Below are 10,000 nucleotides of genomic sequence, written 5' to 3' on the forward strand. Positions count from 1 at the left end.
TGTCTATCAAAATGACTTACTGTAAATACATCCTGTCTATCAAAACGACTTACTGTAACTACATCCTGTCTATCAAAATGACAGTGTAACTACATCCTGTCTATCAAAATGACTTACTGTAACTACATCCTGTCTATCAAAATGACTTACTGTAACTACATTCTGTCTATCAAAATGACTTACTGTAAATACATCCTGTCTATCAAAACGACTTACTGTAAATACATCCTGTCTATCAAAATGACTTACTGTAAATACATCCTGTATATCAAAATAACATAGTGTATAAGTAAGTGCAGGCTGGTAGAGTTTAAGTTATGGGTGAAAATAGTGGTTGTCCGTTCTTGACTTTAAAATAAGCCTATATGCAGCTTCTGAGAACTCAGGATCCACTCAATCAGGACCAATGCCTGCTGACCATTTTTGATCTGCTGTAACACAGCAACCGGAGAGGTCTGACATCCCTGGTCTAAATTTAGACATTTCTGGGTACTGTTACTGGCATGGCAAGGAAGTTAGGTGAGTGATAGGGGGATGTGAATCACTCAGAAACACCTATGAATTCTGGAAGGTGTATGTGAGAAAGAGCAAGAGAGAGAGAGAGAGAGGGAGAGAGAGAGAGAGAGAGAGAGAGAGAGAGAGAGAGAGAGAGAGAGAGAGTGTAAGAATGAGAGAGGAAGAGAAGAGAGAGTGTGAGAATGAGAGAGGAAGAGAAGAGTGTGAGAATGAGAGAGGAAGAGAAGAGAGTGTGAGTGTTAAGGTTAGAAGAGGGAGGCTCTCATGGACTTACCAGACACTGGCCACAGCTGCGTCCGGTGACCTGGCGCTTGCAGAAACAGTCCCCGCTCACAGGGTCACACGGTGGTCTCTCTGACACCGTACCCCTGGGGTCACACTGGCAGGCTGAGGGGGGAGAGCAGGAGTTATGGGACAGGCTGAGGGGGGAGAGCAGGAGTTATGGGGCAGGCTGGGGGGGGGGAGCAGGAGTTATGGGACAGGCTGAGGAGGGAGAGCAGGAGTTATGGGACAGGCTGAGGGGGGAGAGCAGGAGTTAGGGGGCAGACTGAGGGGGGAGAGCAGGAGTTACGGGGGCAGGCTGAGGGGGGAGAGCAGGAGTTATGGGGGCACAGGGGAACAGAAATATCTACAAAATATGATACATAGGTTTATTCATAGCACTGACGAAACTAAACCTTTTGAACAAAAGATTGCAAAAAAAATCTCAAACATAAAGACCACTCAAATGACTGAATCATGACTATACTCCTACTCCTCTCCACTCACCTTGGCAGCCAAGAGGATGGTCTGCACTCAGGCCGAAGAAGCCAGACTTGCATTTGTCACAACGAGGTCCCTCCACATGGTCCTTGCAGCGGCACTGCCCAGCGACCATGCCCAGGGACGGCTCATCATGCCCGTCACAGATGCCCCCGTTCAGGGAACCATCAGGATCACAGTCACAGGCTTGCAGGACGAAGACAACAAACGTCCTGTTAACGCCAAACTTAAAGCTGGAATCCGTAGCGGTGAAACTGACACGTCCACTTGTGATATTACAACAACAAAGACGTTATTTCAAAACAATGTCGTATTATTAAATGTGAAGGCTGTTATTTCATCAAATCAATTCTCTACGTGTAATTAATATTACGTGATTAAATTAATCATGTAAACTTGAATTTAACTAGGAAGTCGCGGCACCACGGGAAAAATGTATAGAGTCTCTATTTTCCGAATCGACTCTTCAGATATTTTCATATCTTATGAAAACAGTCGCTTATTAATGAATTACTATTACCTCATCGGTTCTCGTTACTGAACGTAGCAAACCCATTGATATCTGCATAAGCCCTAGCCTAAATGATGAATCAGCGATATACAAATTGGCTTAAATATTTATTTATTTACTAAATAACTAAATAATCACAGAAATACTTAAACAAACAAACAGTAGATATTTGGGTTACTACATGATACAAATAAAAAAATGCCTATATCACGAAATGAAGGCTTGGTGGACAAAGGAAAGAGGAAAGGGTCTGAGAAAAGTGGGAAAGACAAAATTGATTCCCTTCACACAGTGGATAATTATATTCATTTAAATGCTAGTCCTTTGCACATGAACATTCGAACATGTTCATTCGAAACTAATTGCAATGTGTTTATATTTACGTCCGTATGTCGTTGTTGTCTTCTCTGTTGGAATCGTCTGCTGGAGAGTCAACTCATCAGAGAGTCTCTGGTTAACTTCCCTAGGAGTCACAATGTCTTCTCTGTTGGAATCTGGTCCGTCTGCTGGAGAGTCAGTTCATCAGAGAGTCTCTGGTTAACTTCCCTAGGAGTCACAATGTCCTTCGTGGTCGTAGCTTTCTCCGCGGCTCTGGATAGTGTCTGTTGTCATGGATACGTCAGGCCTACAGATCGTCGTTGCATAGAATAGATGCTTCCACGGTTGTTGGTATTCTTGTACTAGACTTACGTAATTTCCAGCTGTAGACACGTTTAGGATTTGCTCTTATTCTGTCGTGATCGATAGTCTCAGAGCTGAACCATTTCCAGCTGTGTAGCCAAAACTACACGCTGTCTGGTCTCCTGGGCCTCCAGAGTTGTAGTTCTTAACCATTTCCAGCTGTGTAGCCAAAACTACACGCTGTCTGGTCTCCTGGGCCTCCAGAGTTGTAGTTCTTAACCATTTCCAGCTGTGTAGCCAAAACTACACGCTGTCTGGTCTCCTGGGCCTCCAGAGTTGTAGTTCTTAACCATTTCCAGCTGTGTAGCCAAAACTACAGCTGGATGGTGCCCGTGGCCGATAGAGTTGTAGTTCCTAACCACTTCAACGTGTAGCGACAGCTCCATATTTTCTGTTGTAATGGCCGATAGAGTTGTAGTTCCTAACCATTTCAACATGTAGCGACAGCTCCATATTTTCTGTTGTAATGGCCGATAGAGTTGTAGTTCCTAACCATTTCAACGTGTAGCGACAGCTCCATATTTTCTGTTGTAATGGCCGATAGAGTTGTAGTTCTTAACCATTTCAACGTGTAGCGACAGCTCCATATTTTCTGTTGTAATGGCCTATAGAATTGTAGCCATTCCAACATGGGGACTCCGTCCCGGCGTTCTTTGACTTAATGTACATTTAGTAGGAAGTGGGTTTTATACTCTGTGGAAGAAGGGGCGGTTCTATGACACCTAATGTTATGTCTGGGCTCATGGGGGTGTGGCCACTGACTAGTTAAACTTTATATGAAAATCTATAGAAAGTTAACATCACATTACATATTTTCACAAATAGTTTCTTGTTGAATCACATACGTTTCACAATATTTATATGTGAACCTGACAGCTGGTAAATGTACACTTTAAGAGATACAGTTATGTGTGTTTCTTGTCCTTCATGAGATCACCAAATGAAACACACTCTACATGACTGTCCCTTAAATATCCACGGACCATTCCCATGTTCTCAAAAATAGAAATATTGTTTCATTATTCAAACTTCTGTTGTCCAAGGGTCTCTGTGTTCCACTGTTTACATTCCAATCTCGAACACTACACAGCATAGAGGCAGCGTATTTTATGACTGCCCATTAAACAGCCGACTTCCCGCTCTCCCCCGCCAGGAGAGAGTGCACGCTGTAGAGCGGACCCCCCTGTAACTTGATCCTTCAGATCGTCACAGGAATGTCATGACAACAACCACCAATGTTTTTTCCCCTCTGACATCATCGCAAGCACAATAGAACAGTAGAATATGTACTATGATGTTTTTGTACCAAGATGCTCGACGCTCCTCTCCTCCTCTTATAAACAGAATATGTTCTTTGAGCCAAGATGCTTGACGCTCCTCTCCTCCTCTTATAAACAGAATATGTTCTTTGTACCAAGATGCTTGACGCTGCTCTCCTCTTATAAACAGAATATGTTCTTTGAGCCAAGATGCTTGACGCTCCTCTCCTCCTCTTATAAACAGAATATGTTCTTTGTACCAAGATGCTTGACGCTGCTCTCCTCCTCTTATAAACAGAATATGTTCTTTGAGCCAAGATGCTTGACGCTCCTCTCCTCTTATAAACAGAATATGTTCTTTGAGCCAAGCTGCTTGACGCTGCTCTCCTCCTCTTATAAAACAGAATATGTTCTTTGTACCAAGATGCTTGACGCTGCTCTCCTCCTCTTATAAACAGAATATGTTCTTTGAGCCAAGATGCTCGACGCTCCTCTCCTCCTCTTATAAACAGAATATGTTCTTTGAGCCAAGATGCTTGACGCTCCTCTCCTCCTCTTATAAACAGAATATGTTCTTTGAGCCAAGATGCTTGACGCTGCTCTCCTCCTTTTGTAAACAAAATAAAAACAATAACAAATGCGCCTGCGGGCGACCAGTTGCTCCGTCTCACCTGCAGATTTCAGCTGATGGCAGGGTTTCAACGAGAAAATAACCTTCATACGTACCTATCATCACTCATACACAGTCTGATAATGTAAGAAATACACACACAGATCCTATGTCCCAGGCCAGAGACGCGATCAGTCGACCCCCTCTACGCACCACTACAGACTCCTGGGTCTCTGATATATTTGATTCCAGACCCCCTCTACTCACCACTACAGACTCCTGGGTCTCTGATGTGTTTGATTCCAGACCCCCTCTACTCACCACTACAGACTCCTGGGTCTCTGATGTGTTTGATTCCAGACCCCCTCTACTCACCACTACAGACTCCTGGGTCTCTGATATATTTGATTCCAGACCCCCTCTACGCACCACTACAGACGCCTGGGTCTCTGATGTATTTGATTCCAGACCCCCTCTACTCACCACTACAGACGCCTGGGTCTCTGATGTATTTGATTCCAGACCCCCTCTACGCACCACTACAGACGCCTGGGTCTCTGATATATTTGATTCCAGACCCCCTCTACTCACCACTACAGACTTCTGGGTCTCTGATGTATTTGATTCCAGACCCCCTCTACTCACCACTACAGACTCCTGGGTCTCTGATGTATTTGATTCCAGACCCCCTCTACTCACCACTACAGACTTCTGGGTCTCTGATGTATTTGATTCCAGACCCCCTCTACTCACCACTACAGACTTCTGGGTCTCTGATGTATTTGATTCCAGACCCCCTCTACTCACCACTACAGACTTCTGGGTCTCTGATGTATTTGATTCCAGACCCCCTCTACTCACCACTACAGACTTCTGGGTCTCTGATGTATTTGATTCCAGACCCCCTCTACTCACCACTACAGACGCCTGGGTCTCTGATGTATTTGATTCCAGACCCCCTCTACTCACCACTACAGACTCCTGGGTCTCTGATGTGTTTGATTCCAGACCCCCTCTACTCACCACTACAGATGCCTGGGTCTCTGATGTATTTGATTCCAGACCCCCTCTACTCACCACTACAGACTCCTGGGTCTCTGATGTGTTTGATTCCAGACCCCCTCTACTCACCACTACAGACGCCTGGGTCTCTGATGTATTTGATTCCAGACCCCCTCTACTCACCACTACAGACGCCTGGGTCTCTGATGTATTTGATTCCAGACCCCCTCTACTCACCACTACAGACTCCTGGGTCTCTGATGTGTTTGATTCCAGACCCCCTCTACTCACCACTACAGACTCCTGGGTCTCTGATGTGTTTGATTCCACACCCCCTCTACTCACCACTACAGACTCCTGGGTCTCTGATGTCCCTGCTGGGGTTCAGGTAATAGAAGGGTTTACACATCTCACAAGTGCGTCCCATGGTGTTGTGGAGACAATCGTCACAGACGCCACCGTTGGCATTGCCCGTGGAAAGATACACCGCCATGTCAAAGTGACACTGGTTGGAGTGACCATTACAGTTGCATTCTGGGTTGAGACAAAGGGACAGATATTAAAACATGAAATTAAGATTTGATTACAATCTCATTCTATTGGATTTTGACTGCTGCTGTGTGATGAGTAACGGATGAGTAGGAGATGAATAAGAAATGTAATGTAATGTTTCTTGTTATGGTAATCAAGATTGGAGTCTCATTCCTTTGGTTATGACTTTTGACTGGTGTGCTCATTCTAATATTCAGTGATGTGTTGCAGATTAGAGATGTTTCTTCTCATGGTGTGCTCCACCACCACTCACTCTTGCAGGCGTTGGTGTTGCGTCCCTCAGCCGGTCTCCAGGGCACGTCGTTATGGAAGTCGTCACACAGCTCACAGTTCAGACCCTTGGTGTTGTGCTTACACACACACCTCCCGTGGACCTGAGAGACAGAGAGGCTGAATTAGTCCCAGAGGATCCTAAATACACCCTCCCATGGACCTGAGAGAAAGAGAGGCTGAATTAGTCCCAGAGGATCCTAAATACACCCTCCCATGGACCTGAGAGACAGAGAGGCTGAATTAGTCCCAGAGGATCCTAAACACACCCTCCCATGGACCTGAGAGACAGAGAGGCTGAATTAGTCCCAGAGGATCCTAAACAAACCCTCCCATGGACTTGAGAGACAGAGAGGCTGAATTAGTCCCAGAGGATCCTAAATACACCCTCCCATGGACCTGAGAGACAGAGAGGCTGAATTAGTCCCAGAGGATCCTAAAAACACCCTCCCATGGACCTGAGAGACAGAGAGGCTGAATTAGTCCCAGAGGATCCTAAGCAAACCCTCCCATGGACCTGAGAGAAAGAGAGGCTGAATTAGTCCCAGAGGATCCTAAATACACCCTCCCATGGACCTGAGAGACAGAGAGGCTGAATTAGTCCCAGAGGATCCTAAACACACCCTCCCATGGACCTGAGACAGAGAGGGTGAATTAGTCCCAGAGGATCCTAAACAAACCCTCCCATTCTAACTCCCTTTGCATAGTTACCTCTTTTTTCAGACAACAGCAATCTTTATAGGGTAGTTCTTCCTCCATACAGCACGGGGCCAGTGCTGTGTTCCTTCACTTACTCACCATGCCCTCCTCATCCTTGATCCCATCGATGGGGGCACACTCGGAGGCGTGGCCATAGCAGAAGCAGTTGCCGCGGACGATCAGCTCATACATGGCGTAGTAGTACTTCTCCTTGATCTCCACGCGGGAGTCCAGCAGGTTGTCACCCAGGGTGTGCAGCTTGGTGAAGTTCACACGCAGGTTAGTGATCTTCAGCTGATCTACACGATGCAGGCAGAGGAGGAGAAGAGAGGAAGGGGGCGAGACAGACAGACAGATTAGGAGGTATACAACAGGCTATATGAACATCCTAATTCCTATCCTTCAAAGCCAAAGGAAAGGCTCCCGCTAAAACCATCAATTACACCATCAATTACACCATCAATTACACCATCAATTACACCATCAATTATGAGCCCCGAGCGTCAGTTTCTGAGTGTTACAGGGAATGTTTCAGTGCATGGTTATGGATGTTTTTTAAATCATGTTTTGTCACATACAGTACAGTGAAATGTGTTGTGTTACAGGGTTAGCCATAGCAGTACGGCGCCCCTCGAGCAAATTTAGGTTAAGTGCCTTGTTCAGGGGTGCATCGACAGATATTTCACCTCTCTCTCTCCACTTCAACTTAGCGTTTAAACACAAACTAGACGGTCATTTCCCATGAATAAAAATTGGTGGGACTTGCTTTAACTCTTTACAAGTATTTCCGTGGTAGTGGAAGAAGTTTAAAATGTTTAATTTAATCCAAGAAGTTAATATAGTCCATGTTAAAATGTAGTAAAAAATACTTGGTCTAATTACTTTGATAGACTACACTATCAACCTTCTTCATTTGGAGTGGTAGGCAGTTAGAACACATTTTTCATCACAAATATTTACAGTCAGACTAGCCTACTACACTTGTATACAGTCTCATACTAGAATACCACAGTAAGCTGTAACAATGCAGGACAGAATACAAGGAGACATGGGTGAAGTTAAAAATAAATAAAAACTTCAACCATACATTAACTTCATAATCAAATCTTAATAAAATACCAACGCCAAAGGATAAAACTGTTCAAATAAAGTTATGACTAGATAGATAAATAAATGGATAGATAAATAAATGCATGATACAGGCATGGAAGACCTAATGGATGGAGGGATAAAACGAGGTGAAGTTGGACTGATTGGTTTGAGAACTGTATGGTTGAAGGTGTTGATGGTGTCTGTGTCTGTGGGAGGTGGGGGGAATAATCGGGAGTAGCTATTGCTGTTCTGATATCAGATTTGAATATCAGAAAAGTAGATCGAGGTGCCATACCGGTCAAGTTTTTGTTGAGAAAAGTGGTCAAGGTAGCTGTTTAGCGTCTAAAGTCACAATGTTTACTCATTCTCTCATGCTTAGAATTTGAAAGTCCTGAAAAGTTCCACGGTAGTTAATTCAACAGTGGGAAGTTCGCTAAATTAGTTGATGTGGTTCCTAAAAACAGCTGTACCTCTTGATTGGTAGTAGATACTTCTGTTATTTTTTTCCCCAGAAGGTGGTCAAAACGGCAGTTCTTTGAAAAACTTAAGACGAAAAGTTGTCGATGTGATTACTTAAACAGCTGTATATCGTTAGATCTGTACAATATATGTCTGTTCCGATTCCAGATTAGAACAGCAGAGAAGAGAACAAAGATGTCATACCCTCTACATTTTTGTTCGGAAAGTGGTCAAAGTAACTGATTTGTGTCAAAGTTGCATTGTTGCATTTACAGTGTATGGAAGTTGGAAGTCATGATGTCACAACGGGGAGGTTTAGAATGTTGAAAGAAGTCACAATATTCACACCTCTAAAGCTAAAAATCTGTCTTTTGAGGCGGCTACCTTCACTATACTCTGACGAAATACATTTTTAGTATTCTCTGTGTGGTTACTTCCATTACCTCCCTCTATTTGACTACCATACAGTTTCAACAGTTACTGTTTCATTAACGAAAGTAAAAGAAGAACAGAGAGAGCGAGAGTTACTCTGTTACATTCAACTACAGTGAAAACGAGAGAGAGGTGAGAGGGGCAGCCTCAAATCCATTGCTCCTATCAGGGCTCCTGGCCTATCTGAGCATATCCTTTCTCACACACAGAAGAGGTCTGTTCTCTGGACCTTGACAGGCAAAACACCACTCCCTTCAATCAGTTCCACAGGGCTTTGTGGAATATCAGGCTTTTGCCAGGACCACAATGAGCCATGTCCAACTCTTATGAATATCAGTCAGGCCACTGCTAAAGTCATTTCATTGTTATTATTAACATACTAATGTACCTTCTGCCCAAAGCTCCCCCAACATCCCTGACAGGATTACCTCGATCCTCTTTAAGCTATCTTGCCGTGGAGGATCTCTGCGTGGGAAAGTGCTCAAACGAAACCATACTAAACCATAGGCATTCTGTAACCGTATACCAGTCCTGACAGTCAGGCTTCATATCGCTCTCCTCTCCTCTAAGACATCCTCTGCCCGTGTTGATATTCTGTGGCACGCTAGCAGATCCCACCGTTTCCATTACAGCGGGAACACATCAGGTTTCAGCACTTTAAATCACTGAACGCTCTAAAAATGTGTCTCTCTCTCTCTCTCTGTCAAACTGGAGCTAACGCCGATATCGCCAAAGAGTTGCCATAAATATGTACCATAAGGGAGAGCTAATGAGGGACTTAAACTCAAGTTCCCTTATTAAACAAGTGTAGATTATTAATGATCTTGGCAGTGCGCTCGCTACTCATTCAGAGTGTGTCCGTCTGCACAACGTGGAACCATAACCAGTTAAAGGGTCAGGGTCAACCTGTACCTTGGTTTCATTAAGACTCTCAAGAACAGAACCTCCCCTGGCACTACTTAGGAAAGGCGGCTCTTGTTCCTGAGAAAACAGTGAAGCCATGCCAGTCGAAACATAAGGGACAGCTTGTGTGGGGGAGAGACAGCAGCTGGTTTTTACATTCCGCTACTTTCCCATAGTAGACAAGGCGTCAGACCTCAGATCAGAGAGCAGAGCAGCCCGTCATGGTCCATTGTGTTTAGGGATTGTATGAGC

At 44.5% G+C, this 10,000-nt stretch overlaps 1 protein-coding gene across 3 annotated transcripts in view; it reads right to left on the bottom strand.

Annotated features, from left to right (window-relative positions):
• LOC139368946 (laminin subunit beta-2-like) overlaps positions 1–10,000 on the bottom strand; it is a 62,456-nt gene that overhangs the window by 20,285 nt on the left and 32,171 nt on the right. For all 3 annotated transcript variants that reach the window (XM_071108469.1, XM_071108471.1, XM_071108470.1), the window contains exons 8-12: positions 6,962–7,161; positions 6,147–6,267; positions 5,687–5,875; positions 1,285–1,464; positions 791–903 (exon numbers count right to left, since the gene is read on the bottom strand). In XM_071108469.1, the coding sequence (XP_070964570.1) occupies positions 791–903; positions 1,285–1,464; positions 5,687–5,875; positions 6,147–6,267; positions 6,962–7,161 (803 nt within the window). The remainder of the gene's footprint in view (positions 1–790; positions 904–1,284; positions 1,465–5,686; positions 5,876–6,146; positions 6,268–6,961; positions 7,162–10,000) is intronic.

This window comes from Oncorhynchus clarkii, chromosome 16, assembly GCF_045791955.1.
Source record: "Oncorhynchus clarkii lewisi isolate Uvic-CL-2024 chromosome 16, UVic_Ocla_1.0, whole genome shotgun sequence".
Taxonomy (NCBI): Eukaryota; Metazoa; Chordata; class Actinopteri; order Salmoniformes; family Salmonidae; genus Oncorhynchus; species Oncorhynchus clarkii.